General features: G+C 42.6%; 1 protein-coding gene across 2 annotated transcripts in view; it reads left to right on the top strand.

Moving 5' to 3' along the window:
- TBC1D8 (TBC1 domain family member 8) overlaps positions 1–14,598 on the top strand; it is a 160,674-nt gene that overhangs the window by 90,799 nt on the left and 55,277 nt on the right. For both annotated transcript variants that reach the window (XM_082244615.1, XM_082244616.1), the window contains exons 8-9: positions 6,422–6,604; positions 11,566–11,715. In XM_082244615.1, the coding sequence (XP_082100741.1) occupies positions 6,422–6,604; positions 11,566–11,715 (333 nt within the window). The remainder of the gene's footprint in view (positions 1–6,421; positions 6,605–11,565; positions 11,716–14,598) is intronic.

Here is a 14,598-nt window from a genome sequence, read left to right as displayed (position 1 = left end):
CCACACTAGGCCCCAATTACTATTGTTTGTACCCCTAAAAGGCTAGGAGTAGGGGGAGTATGGAACAGGCAGCACCCTCAAACCTTCAGAAGTATGAGATGAACCCCAACAACTTGGAAAGGTGGATCTCTCTCACACGTACCAACACAGACTATCCCCCAATTTAACTGATCCCCAAAGGTTTTTGATTAAATAGCGGAATAGAAAATATGATCCCAAAAAAGTGTATGTATATCACACGTACACAACCACACTAGGCCCCAATTACTATTGTTTGTACCCCTAAAAGGCTAGGAGTAGGGGGAGTATGGAACAGGCAGCACCCTCAAACCTTCAGAAGTATGAGATGAACCCCAACAACTTGGAAAGGTGGATCTCTCTCACACGTACCAACACAGACTATCCCCCAATTTAACTGATCCCCAAAGGTTTTTGATTAAATAGCGGAATAGAAAATATGATCCCAAAAAAGTGTATGTATATCACACGTACACAACCACACTAGGCCCCAATTACTATTGTTTGTACCCCTAAAAGGCTAGGAGTAGGGGGAGTATGGAACAGGCAGCACCCTCAAACCTTCAGAAGTATGAGATGAACCCCAACAACTTGGAAAGGTGGATCTCTCTCACACGTACCGACACAGACTATCCCGCAATTCAATTGATCCTCAAAGGTTTTTATTGAATAGCGGAATAGGAAATATGATCAAAAAAAGTGTATGTATCTCGCACGTACACAACCACACTAGGCCCCAATTACTATTGTTTGTACCCCTAAAAGGCTAGATGAGGAGTAGGGGGGGTATGGAACAGGCAGCACCCTCAAACCTTCAGAAGTATGAGATGAACCCCAACAACTTGGAAAGGTGGATCTCTCTCACACGTACCGACACAGACTATCCCCCAATTTAACTGATCCCCAAAGGTTTTTGATTAAATAGCGGAATAGAAAATATGATCCCAAAAAAGTGTATGTATATCACACGTACACAACCACACTAGGCCCCAATTACTATTGTTTGTACCCCTAAAAGGCTAGGAGTAGGGGGAGTATGGAACAGGCAGCACCCTCAAACCTTCAGAAGTATGAGATGAACCCCAACAACTTGGAAAGGTGGATCTCTCTCACACGTACCGACACAGACTATCCCGCAATTCAATTGATCCTCAAAGGTTTTTATTGAATAGCGGAATAGGAAATATGATCAAAAAAAGTGTATGTATCTCGCACGTACACAACCACACTAGGCCCCAATTACTATTGTTTGTACCCCTAAAAGGCTAGATGAGGAGTAGGGGGGGTATGGAACAGGCAGCACCCTCAAACCTTCAGAAGTATGAGATGAACCCCAACAACTTGGAAAGGTGGATCTCTCTCACACGTACCGACACAGACTATCCCCCAATTTAACTGATCCCCAAAGGTTTTTGATTAAATAGCGGAATAGAAAATATGATCCCAAAAAAGTGTATGTATATCACACGTACACAACCACACTAGGCCCCAATTACTATTGTTTGTACCCCTAAAAGGCTAGATGAGGAGTAGGGGGGGTATGGAACAGGCAGCACCCTCAAACCTTCAGAAGTATGAGATGAACCCCAACAACTTGGAAAGGTGGATCTCTCTCACACGTACCAACACAGACTATCCCCCAATTTAACTGATCCCCAAAGGTTTTTGATTAAATAGCGGAATAGAAAATATGATCCCAAAAAAGTGTATGTATATCACACGTACACAACCACACTAGGCCCCAATTACTATTGTTTGTACCCCTAAAAGGCTAGGAGTAGGGGGAGTATGGAACAGGCAGCACCCTCAAACCTTCAGAAGTATGAGATGAACCCCAACAACTTGGAAAGGTGGATCTCTCTCACACGTACCAACACAGACTATCCCCCAATTTAACTGATCCCCAAAGGTTTTTGATTAAATAGCGGAATAGAAAATATGATCCCAAAAAAGTGTATGTATATCACACGTACACAACCACACTAGGCCCCAATTACTATTGTTTGTACCCCTAAAAGGCTAGGAGTAGGGGGAGTATGGAACAGGCAGCACCCTCAAACCTTCAGAAGTATGATATGAACCCCAACAACTTGGAAAGGTGGATCTCTCTCACACGTACCAACACAGACTATCCCCCAATTTAACTGATCCCCAAAGGTTTTTGATTAAATAGCGGAATAGAAAATATGATCCCAAAAAAGTGTATGTATATCACACGTACACAACCACACTAGGCCCCAATTACTATTGTTTGTACCCCTAAAAGGCTAGATGAGGAGTAGGGGGAGTATGGAACAGGCAGCACCCTCAAACCTTCAGAAGTATGAGATTGTGTTCACTGTACCCCACAAAGATTGAGTTCACTGCACCCCACAATGATTGTGTTCACTGCACCCCACAAAGATTGTGTTCACTGCACCTCACAAAGATTGTGTTCACTGTACCCCCCAAAGATTGTGTTCACTGCACCCCACAAAGATTCTGTTCACTGTACCCCACAAAGATTGTGTTCACTGCACCCCAAAAAGATTGTGTTCACTGCACCCCAAAAAGGATGTTGTTCACTGCACCCCAAAAAGGATGTTGTTCACTCCACCCCAAAAAGATTGTGTTCACTGCACCCCACAAAGATTGTGTTCACTGCACCCCAAAAAGATTGTGTTCACTGCACCCCAAAAAGGATGTTGTTCACTCCACCCCAAAAAGATTGTGTTCACTGCACCCCAAAAAGATTGTGTTCACTGCACCCCACAAAGGATTTTGTTCACTGCACCCCAAAAAGATTGTGTTCACTGCACCCCAAAAAGGATGTTGTTCACTGCACCCCAAAAAGGATTTTGTTCACTGCACCCCAAAAAGATTGTGTTCACTGCACCCCACAAAGGATTGTGTTCACTGCACCCCACAAAGATTGTGTTCACTGCACACCAAAAAGGATTGTGTTCACTGCACCCCAAAAAGATTTTGTTCACTGCACCCCAAAAAGATTGTGTTCACTGCAGCCCAAAAAGATTGTGTTCACTGCAGCCCAAAAAGATTGTGTTCACTGCAGCCCAAAAAGATTGTGTTCACTGCAGCCCAAAAAGATTGTGTTCACTGCAGCCCAAAAAGATTGTGTTCACTGCAGCTCACACACAGAAAAATGGATGTGGATCACTGACACCTGCCTATCTCCAATCCCACACCACACAGCAATATCGATTGTAGTTTGTAGAACACAGTTTCCCTAAAATTCAGCAGACTCTGTCCCTAACAGGATTGAGAAGAGATCGTAGATCAGGATTGAGTGCAGACCCCACCCCCCACACAGCAATATCGATTGTAGTTTGTAGAAGACACTGACCCTATAATTCAGCAGACTCTATCCCTAAAATGCCTACAACTCGCCCTGCCTAAACACTCCGACCTGTCCCTCAATTCTATCCGGACACAAATGGTTTTTTCCTGCCTATCTTTCCCTAATCAGCAGCCAGCACGTTGATGTGTGCTCTGTCCCTGAATCTAAGCAGCATAATGACGCCGCTGCGGCTGCCTCGAACTTATAAAGACTTGGTCACATGCTTCAGACGGCCAATCACAGCTACTGAGACATTTGCAGGCATGGCTGGGATGGCTTAAGGCACACCAGTTAAACGATTGTTGATTGGCTGTTGAAAGCCCGCCATGAAAAGAGCGCCAAAGCATGCAAAACCCGGAAATAAAACGACCGAACACGGATTTTTACCCGAACATACAGTAAAGTGTCCGTGTCCGTGTTCGGGTACAAAAAATCCAATTATTCGGTACGAACACGAATAATACAGTCCGTGTTCGCTCAACACTAAATATGAACAAAGCATATTCCTCCTCCTAGTGTCTTCAAATCCAGGAGACTAAGTGTAATTTTTGTCTGCTGTGTCATTCCTCTGCTATTTGTAGGAGACACCTTTGACAAGTTTTCTTGACCCTAAGAGGCAAAAAGGTGACAGAGGAGGGATCTTCAGCACACAGTCAGTGATTGACAGCCTCAGCTGTGTCCCTGTGTGCTGTTTGAAGGTGTGTGTGTCCCTTCCATCCAATTAGCTTTCACTGAGCTCTGCACAGTGTAACTTCAGCTCTCCGCCTCCTGCTTTCTGGAAGCTCAGACAAGCTTTTTCAATTCTGGACTTTAAACCAATGTAGAGAAGAGAAGACTGCAGATAAACAGGTACAACCTATGTAGGAGGATTTGTTTCATCTTTGTGTATCACCTGAGGGCAGTCACATCACTGTGTATATGTAAGGGTTTAAAACGACTTTAAGCAATCGTTCCTACTACATAGGTTTTCATGAATTTCCTTTAAAAATATATCCCTTTTCTTGTAGAGAATCCCTGCTATGTCCTAGGTACATGTTAGGACAGGGGATCTCATTCACGTGCCCTGGAGATGCCCTAGGTTGGTCCAATACTTGCAAGAAGTACTTGAAACCATTAATTGTGGATTTAACCTTCACGGTTTTCCCAATGATGGGGATTCTTTGGACACTGGAACTTTTATTTTAGTGTAGAATTGGAGGGAACTGAGCCAGGAAAATTATAGCACAAGATCATCAAGCCACCCTTCGATAGATGAGGTCAATTCCATCCTGCACTTTTAAAAGAGGTGGATCCCAAAAGAAAATATGGCATTGTTTACCTAACAGCCCTACTCTTGCACCCTGTTTATAGTTCTCAGAACAGCTAGGTAAACTGTACCCCTAATATCCGCTGTTTGTCATTCATGTTTTCATGAGAACTCAGACCTCTATGTCTTTCTTATCATAAATACATTATTTTATTGACTGTGTCTCACAGTTTTATATATACTGAACTTGTTTACGGACTACGACGTAGCGGAGTTCAAAGGCTTGATTGACCACTTTCAAATGCTGCGTTTGTAACAACATGCTCTTTGGTCGCATTTTAAATTTGCTGAGCTTTGTACACCAGCTTTGTATTTATTTTGTTCTCTAACTATTGATCTACCTTGTTTCTTTAAAACAAAGTGTGGAAAAGCAGAAGGACTTAAAGTGGATTTAAACCCTCACATATACCAAGTGAAGGGAACATAATAAGTTTTACATGTATATCTGCTGTCTTCAGCTTGCAATATTCTTAAGAAAGTCCACATCGTGTTAGCATTTTTCTCTTCCTGTTCAGCAGTGGGAGTGTAGCCTTGGCAGACACTGTGAGACAGCTGATTGGAGGAAAGGCACACACCCCCACTCCACATAGGCAAAGGAAGAAAGGAATGTGCTGTGAATAGACAAGCTCTCTGCTAATCTATTCATAGCACCCACCCGACACAAATTTCAGCCTGGTTTTATCTCGGTTGTCGGGAAACTTGTCATAAGTTATCCTGCTGATAACAGAAGAACGGTGCAGGAGAAACACACGGGACTCAGGGCTTTGGCGAGAGAAAAGAAAACACTGCAGATATATGTGGTCACATTTCAGGAATCGGGTTTATATCCACTTTAAATCTTCCAAAATAATTTTTTTTTTTTAAGGAGAAGGAAAAAAAAAACGTGTTTTGAAACCTACTTGTTGGCCTGTGACGCTTTATTGAAATACTTTGATACTGTTGTGTTGTATTGTTTGCTACGATCCCTTTAAGTGTCAGTAACATTCTTTAACAAGAAAAAAAATCCCTACACCAAATGTATTTGTTTTATATAAGGCCCCTTTCACACTAGTAGACCAATCATATCTGCCTGTCAGTTTTTCAGGCAGACCCAATTTGACCCTCCTGTCTCCTCTATGGAGTGGCTGGTGTTAACGGACATGTGTCCGTTGACATGTGCCGACATCCAATTCAATCCTGTCTGCTAAAAGTTCCGTTCCTCATCCGTCTGGCGGATCGGATGGCAGTCAGATGTAAACTGTCCGGTAGTCAGTAGACATCTGATAACCCATAGAGGAGAGCGAGCTGTGTCTGTGTCCACTCTGCATATTTGGAGCGGACACAGACCAGTCATCCACCAGCTCAGCAGGGATCAAAAGGGATCCAACTGAGCCTGCTGCATGTGCAAGGGGCCCAAGGGGTATTAAAGCAGTAAATGTGACATTCACTTCTGGAGCATGTGGTTTAAATGACAGGAAATTATTTACCTGCTGTAAATGCTTAGTGAATGTCACATTAATGTCCTTACAAGTTATTGTGGTATTCACTGCAGGTGAACCCTCTTTTATTTATATATATATATATATATATATAATGTGTGTGTGTATATGTGCCCCTTACATGTTCATGTGCTTTTGTATGTATGTGTGTTATGTATGTGTGTAAATTTTTATATATAGTGTATCACAAAAGATTTTGCTTATGATTTGCTAAACTGCAAGAATTCCAAAATCCCGCTATGCGACTTTCTATGTCATCTCAATATAATTTACCTTTTCCAGGTAGTGAGTGTGGAGAAAATGGAGGACACCAGCCTTCTGCCTAATCCCATTATTGTCAGCATAAGACAACAGATGGCTTTCCAGTTTATTGAGCTGAAAGACCGAGAGAGTCTGGTTAATGGTTTACTCCTCAGGCTTGAACAGGTCAACTCCAACACAGTGTCCACAAAAAACCGAGATATGGTACAGTTTATCCATAGATTTGTGAATGCAGCTGCATAAAAATGTCAATCTTGTTTTCCAGCCTCTCTAAGTATATAAAAGATCAATTATTCAGGCTAATGCTAGCAGCATTTGGTATTTGGGTCAATGTAACCAAGTCCCATTATGTATCTCTTGAGAAACCAATAATTATTGTATTGATGTGCTGTCTATGTGCTTATAGCATGCTGCTCTGTCTTCTGGTTAGTTCAGGTGCATCTTTGCTGACCGTGTAATCAGTTTTCAGTAAAGAATATTTGGAAGCCTAGTTAGCAGCAGTATGTGGGACTCTGAGCTGTGTGTCACTGTTTTTTTTTTCTGCATTAGTCACACTGTCAGCTCCCTGCTTTCTTCCAGAGGAAATATATAAAATAATCTTCTTTTTATATATTGTGTTTGTGAACAGACAACTGCAGCTTTCTAGGGCTTGATAATAACACCTGTTAATATCTCTGATTTATCAAAGAAGAAAGGTTTCAGGTGTTATCAATTTTTTTTTTTTAACACCTGATTTACAAATGTTATTCACCAAGGGCCGGTTTACACTGCTGCAACATGAAAGTTGTGAGACATGGAAGTTGTGCGACTGTCGATCTGACTTTACTCTGTAACTTTGATCCGACATTGATGCAACTTTATTAAACAGGATCTGATTTTAATCCAACTTTGAGATGAGTACAACTTGGGTCTTAAGGCGAAACCTCACGCCAAAATAAAAAATGAAAGAAAAAACAGCGTGGGTTACCCTCTAAAATCCATACTAGGCCCTTCGGGTCTGGTATGTATTTTTTAGGGGAAACCCCACGCCAAAATAAAAAATAAAAACTGGTGTTGGGGCCCCCCCCAAAATACTTACCAGACCCTTATCCGAGCATGCAGCCTGGCAGGCCAGGAAAGGGGGGGCGAGCAGGCCTGGTCTGTGGTTGTGAGCATGTGCAGGCAGGGGGCTTTTCAGAATCTGGAAGCCCCCTTTAAGAAAGGGAGCCCCCAGATCCTGCCCCCCCTATGTGAATGAGTATGGGGTACCAATTTACCCCCCAAAACAACAGTGTAACAAAAACAGGATGCAGTTTTTGACAAGTACTTTAAAATTAAAAATGTCCAATGTCCCCCCATTGTAGCTCCAACGTCAATCACGATGACTGTCGCTGCCGCCAACCCTAGAAAAAAACGAAAGAAAAAAAACTCTTCCCCTGATGAAGGTTCCCGCCATTTTGGCAGCTCCGATGTCTGTCTTACAGCTGGAAACCCCACCCCCCACTGTTACATCAAGCCCGGGGCGATTTTTTAAAAAAGGGGCGTGTTATTTTGGTGATGTCACTGCATGGCCACGCCCTATAGTTATATGAGAACAGCAGAGCTGACAGAACGGCAGGAGCCAGTGTCGGGGGAGGAGCATTTTTTTTCATTTTCATCGGGGGTGGTGGATATCGTGATTAACGTTGGAGCTACCACAGGGGACATTATTCATTTTTAATAAAGGACTTGTTGAAAACTGCCTCCTGTTTTTCTTACACTACACTGTTTTTTTTTGGGGTAAGTGGGTACCCCATACTCCTTCACATAGGGGGGTGGGCTGGGATCTGAGGGCCCCCTTTCAAAAAAGGGGGCTTCCAGATTCTGAGACGCCCCCTGCCCGCATTCCCCCGCAACCACAGCCCAGGGTTGTGGGGAAAGACGCCCTTGTTCCTATCAGCAAAGCACCCCCCCCCCCTCTGTGTTGAGGACATGTGACCTGGTATAGTTCAGGAGGAGGGGCGCTTGTTTGTCCCCCCCCCCCCCCCTTTCCTGGCCTACTGGGCTGCATGCTTGGATAAGGATGTAGTATATGGATTTCATGGGGGACCCTCACACCAATACATTTTGCATTGCTAACCGTGCCTCTGAGCACATTGCATGTCACAAGTCGGATTAGTTAAGATGCTGATCTGACTTGGATATGCGACTTCCATTAAATTCAATGGGCTGAAGTTGAGCCAAAGAAGTGCAGGAACCTTTTCAAAAGTCGGACCGACACAAGTCTAACCAGTTAAGACGGCTATCATAGCGAACCATTGATTTTTGCATGTCATGCGACCTTTGCTCTCAAAGTCTGAGTGCTTGTCGCACCAGTGTGAACCGGGCCTAAGTGTGAAAATACTGTTTTTAGGTGTTAAATCAAACCCATACTTTGACCAGACAAGGAAAAGCACCAGGTTTATTTTATTCCCCGCTCCTAAACTCCTTGCCTCCCCTGCTAATCTGTTCAGCTGCTGCGAGCGAAACGAGGAACAAAGCCTCCTCTCCTTCCTTTCATGTTACAGCTCTGATGTTTAATAATTGGTCTAGCACAGGAGTCTCCAAACTTTCTAATCAAAGGGCCAGTTTACTGTCCTTCAGACTTCAGGAGGGGTGGACGTCGGTGTGAGTGGGAAGAATAGTCTAGCTAGCATTGTCACATGGGGGTGGTGAGTCCTCTATCCACTAGTAGCCTAAACAGAACTCCTTTGCTTCCAACTGCTAAATGGAGCGGCTGGGCAGTGAAGGAGAGTTGAGTATGAACTGCTGGGGTGGGGGGGGAGAGTTAAAGTGATCTTGTACTAGTTATTTCATAGCACAACTTTACTCACTGACCTTTAGGTGACCGCATATGGCATTGACTTTTCAGCTTTGCCAAGTTGAAACTCTGTCTTGTCTTGACTACAATTGTTAGATTCCAGTGCAGGATTCTCCAGAAGTAGTGGGTGTACCCTAACGCAGTGGTCCTCATCTCCGGTCCTCAGGGCCCACTAACAGGCCAGATTTTAAGTATTACCTTGGGGAGATGCAGACTAGAGTACTGCAATCACTGAGCAGCAAATGATATCACCTGGGATGTATTTCAGTTATCTTGCAAATCTGGCCTGTTAGTGGGCCCTGTAGGCCAAGGTTGAGGACCACTGCCCTAACGCATACTTAAGGCTTGGTTCACACCTATGTAGGTTGCAGTTGATGCACATTCCAAGTGCATTTTGTGTTTTTCAATACACGTTTTGGTCCATTGAAGTCTATGGAACCAAAAACACAACCTGCTTGTCCCTGGCCCTTTCTATAAAATGCACAGATGTGAAAGTGACCCATAGGAAACCATGTTAAATAGACTGTAGTGTGTTTTTGCAAAACTGAAAACGCACTAAAAAATATATAGGGGTGAACCTGGCCCAGTGATACTGCCTGCAAAGTGCAGATGCCAAATCCTGTCATGAGTTTCAAACATTGCATCGTGACTGAAAACGGTTATTGCAGAAGTGCGCTCAAACTACTTTGCATCTAAAGTGGTTCCCTCCCTTACTCCCAACTTGGTGCTAGTATGTATCTGTATTTGGGTGTTGATTAGGAAATGTTGGCACCAACCAGCTCAATATATTTTAAAATAAAAATCAAAGGAGCCAAAAAAATTGTCCGAACATCACTGCACTCACTGTTCGGGTATTCGGACAGCTGCTGGTACTGGGGCTGTCTGAATATAAATGCTGTTTGGCCTGAATGGAAGAATTGACTGATTTTCTCTTGTTTATCCCAAGGGAGAAATCAACAAGTATATGGCTAGGATTAGAACGTTAGTTTCTTTAGGGACTTGTATGCATGAGTAGAACGCCTGTAGACTCTGTATAAACAGGAAAGCTAAATAAATTGATAATTAGAAATACTGCTTTGGTGTATCTGTTATCCTCTGGTTATGTTAAATGTATAAGGAAAAGAATAGAAAATATTTGTGCTTGCACTTGATTTTCAGCCCTCCAGAAAAACTGTCAATTTTGTTTGGTTTGCTGTGTAACAAAGCATACACACATATTTCTAGGCCATTGAACACCGTTTATTAGTTGGGCTGCATATTCTTTGTCTGATGCACATTCACATTTGCTGTTTCCATGAACACAGTGATGATGGGCTTTTATTATTTGTTTTTCTTTCCCGTAGCCATTTTTTTTTTTTTTTTAGCATTTTTGCTTGTGTGAAAGCCTAAATGTGTCTAGACTGCTAGAATATAAGCATTATACATGATAATGTTGTTATTTTTAGGCCTCTTACGTTTATTAGTTATTGGTGCTCATGCACACTGGGCTTAAAAATGCCACTTTTACAGGTGTTTGGCAATCTTTTTTTCAGCCTGTTAATGCACTTCTATGTTAGCCTTAAGAGGAGCATTTACAAGCTTGAAAAAAAATGTACCAAGCGAGGAGCCGAAGAGCAGAAAAGAAGTGTCTACACTCATCTAAATGTGCCTAAATGTGTGTAGTGTTAATGCATTCCATTGGCCTGAATAAATGAATATTCTGGCCAATGGAATCCATTAACGCTCAAACACTTGACATGCTTAAATGCATGTGCAATACGCGACTTTAGGCAAGTTTTTTTAACCGCTTTTCTCCTGCCAGGAGAAAAGGAGTTCAGTGGATCTAAACCAGGGGTCTCCAAACTATGGTCCTCCAGTTGTTCAGGAATTACAATTCCCATCATGCCTAGTCATGTCTGTGAATGTCAGAGTTTTACAATGCCTCATGGGACGTGTAGTTCCGCAACAGCTGGAGGGCCGTAGTTTGAAGATCCCTGGTCTAAACCGATACCCTTTGTGCATGAGGCCTTTGAGCAGGGTTTCTCAACCAGGGTTTTTATGGGTTCCTCCAGAGGTTGCTTGGGCTTCCTTGAGCAATGAGCAAGTTCTGCCTCTCACATAAGCTTCCATTGACACCACTGATCTTTAAAAGGGTAATTCTTCCCAATGACCACAAGTGTAAGGAGCATTCTTCCCACTGGCCATCACACTATGATACATATGAGTAGATACAGTAATTTTTAGCAGGGGTTCCCTTGGACCAGAATGTTATTTTTAGGGTTCCTCTGTGTCGAAAGGTTGAGAGAGGTTGGCTTTAGAGTTTCCTCCCTAACAAATTTTGTAAGATCAAATATGTCTTTCAAACTAGGTTTTCAGTACGGAAGGCTTTGGCAACATGAACATTATGGTGAACTCAAACATGGAAAGTGGAAATGAGAAGGAGAAGTTGTCAACAAATGGAGAAGCTTTTATGACTACTTTTCATCAGACAGGAACCGAGAGCCCCAACACTGAACTGGTACTGTACTTCTACTTCACAGTACGCTTTTGTGATAAAAGTAGGAACTGGTCTGAAGCAGCGTTGTTATTGTCTAGATTTATTGATTTTGTCCTTCCATGGGGTATTACGTATTATAGATTGTGTTATACATGAAACACTAGAAAATTGTAGTGTTGAGTACTCTGTACAATGTAGCCTATTGTTTATATGTGTTTGGTGGTGTTTTCACAGTGTTAGGCATAAAAACCTCCCTTTTAGGGTGCTTCCAAAATTGCTTTGGGGACTTCAATACTATTTATATTAAAGTGATGTTAACCACTTGAAGACCAGGCTTTTATTGGCACTTTTGTTCACATGTAACCATCTTTTTTTTTTTTTTGCTGGAAAAATTTGTTAGAACCCCTAAACATTATATTTTTATTTAAAGCAGAGGCCCTAGAAAATAAATTGGTGGGTTTTGCAATTTGTTATGTCACCCGGTATTTGGGCAGCGGTTTTTAAAACACAATTTTTGGAAAAAAATGCACTTTGAAATTTTAATGAAAAAAAAAAAAAAAATACATAGCCCAATTTTTTTGTAAACTATAAAAGATGTCACGCCGAGTAAATAGATGCCAAACTGTGATGCCTTAAAATTGCACACCCCTGCGCAGAAGCGAAAAATCACCTAAATTTTACTATCCACAGGCGACGCTTTAAAAGCCCTTACAGGTTACCACTTTATATCTACAGAGGATTTCTAGTGCTAGAATTATTGCCCATTATCTGATGTTTGTGGCGATACCTCACGTGTGGGACCTCGCTGTGTGCGTGCAGGAACCATGTACATGTTCGTCTTTGCGCACTAGGATGGGGGCACTTTTTTTTTTAATTATTTATCATATTTAAAAAAAAAAAATATTACATTTTTTGCCAATAAGACCCCAAATCCCTCCTTTGCGCTTGAAAGCATTCAAAACACCAAGATAGGCATTTTTGAATACTTTCCATTTTTAAAAATTGGCCCTGTTGACAGTCAAGTAAACCGGAAGTGACGTAATATCATCACTTCCAAGTTACCAGCGGAGACCCGATCAAAGCTGATTCTGGCTTTGTATGGGTCTCTGGCCAGCTGGTGGACATACCTGCTGGTAGCTCGGGTCTCCCGTTGGGACAAGAGTGCCACAGAAGGCGGTGGGGGGCGGGGGTTATACGTCCCCTCCCATTGGGGGGGGGCGGTGACGCGTCCCCTCCCATTGCTTGTAATAGTAATTGAGTGGCTAGTAACCACTCTGATTTGCTATTTTAGGACAGCTGACTGTCGGGTCTAAAAAACAGTACCAGGGTGATGCCTCATCAAGGTACAGGCATCATCACAGTACAACCGTTTGAAGTCAAATTGATGTACCAGGTACGTGATTTGGCAGCAAGTGGTTAAATGCAATTTTTTTTTCATACTTGCCTGCTCTGTGAAGTGGTTTTGCACAGAGCAGCCCCGATCCTCCTCTTCTCGGATCCCTCGCCTGCTGAGTGCCCCCAGAGCAAGCAGCTTGCTATGGGGACACCCAAGCAGGCTCCCTCCTGAGCCACTGCTCTGCATGTTCATCAACACACAGAGCTGCAACTCAGCCCCGCCCCCTCTCTCCTTATTGGCTCAATTGCTGTGATTGTTTCAGCCAATGAGGAGGGAGAATCCCCGAAGAGCCGAGGCTCTTGTGCACATGACTGGATCGCGATGGGGCTCAGATAAGTATTAGGGGGGGTGGGGGGACTGTTGCAAAGAGAAGGTTTTTTACCTTCATGCAAAGATAGAATAGAATGCATTAAGGTAAAAAAAAACCTTGAGCCTTTAAAACCACTTTAATGGTATAGATCTGGTTTCATTTTACATCTAAATTTGAATTTTAGTGATTTATTTTTTTAAAACCACACCAGGAATGGTACTTACCATGAATGAAGTGTCTCTTGTGTCCTAGTGGCTTTAGTGCTAGGTTCAAATATGAAGTCTTTTCCCGTGGATACCCTCACAGTATGAGTGGTTGCAGCTGTGACAGGCACTTGTCAAGTGCCCACTATGCTCACAATAAAAAGCGTTCTGTGAATGGAAGAGGTGGACCTTTCATTCATCTACCCGTCCTCCATTCAAAAAATGCTTTAAAAAATATTTTCTCTAAACCTTAGTTTTTCAATAATGAATGTGTAAAAACGTTCCTCCTGTGATTCATGGAAGTCTCTACTCCTATAACGCGTCAATTCAGCGTACTGTAGGATGTGTTTTGTTCAGTGATGCACCTTTTATATGCTGTATTTTCTATGATTTGTTTTTCTTTTGATATTTTTGGGCACATTAAAATCCCCATCTTCCTCGTCTGCAGGGTTTTCCCCTGTCAGACTTGGTTTCTCTTTAGATGTACTCAATTTACAGGGGATTGTGCCAACATTTTTCTGATAGATATTGACTCTCCACCCAATTCCCATTTGAGCATATACACTCACCTGCCACTTTATTAGGTACACCTGTTCAATTGCTTATTAACACAAATTGCTAATCAGCCATTCACATGGCAGCAACTCAATGCATTTCGGTATCTAGACATGGTGAATCCGATTTGCTGAAGTTCAAACCGAGCATCAGAATGGGGAAGAAAGGGGATTTAAGTGACTTTGAACGTGGTATGGTTGTTGGTGCCAGACGGGCTGGTCTAAGTACTTCAAAAACTGCTGATCTACTGGGATTTTCACACACAACCATCTTTAGGGTTCACAGAGAATGGTCCGGAAAAGAGAAAATATCCAGGGAGTGGCAGTTGTGTGGACAAAAGTGCATTGTTGATGTTAGAGGAGAATGGGCAGACTGGTTTGAGATGGTAAAAAGTAAACAGTAACTCAAAAAAACACTCGTTACAACCGAAGTATGCGAAA

Source organism: Pelophylax lessonae (assembly GCF_965119305.1).
Source record: "Pelophylax lessonae genome assembly, chromosome: 2".
Taxonomy (NCBI): domain Eukaryota; kingdom Metazoa; phylum Chordata; class Amphibia; order Anura; family Ranidae; genus Pelophylax; species Pelophylax lessonae.
Note: the sequence above shows the minus strand (reverse complement) of the source record. Positions and strands in the feature narration are given on the sequence as shown.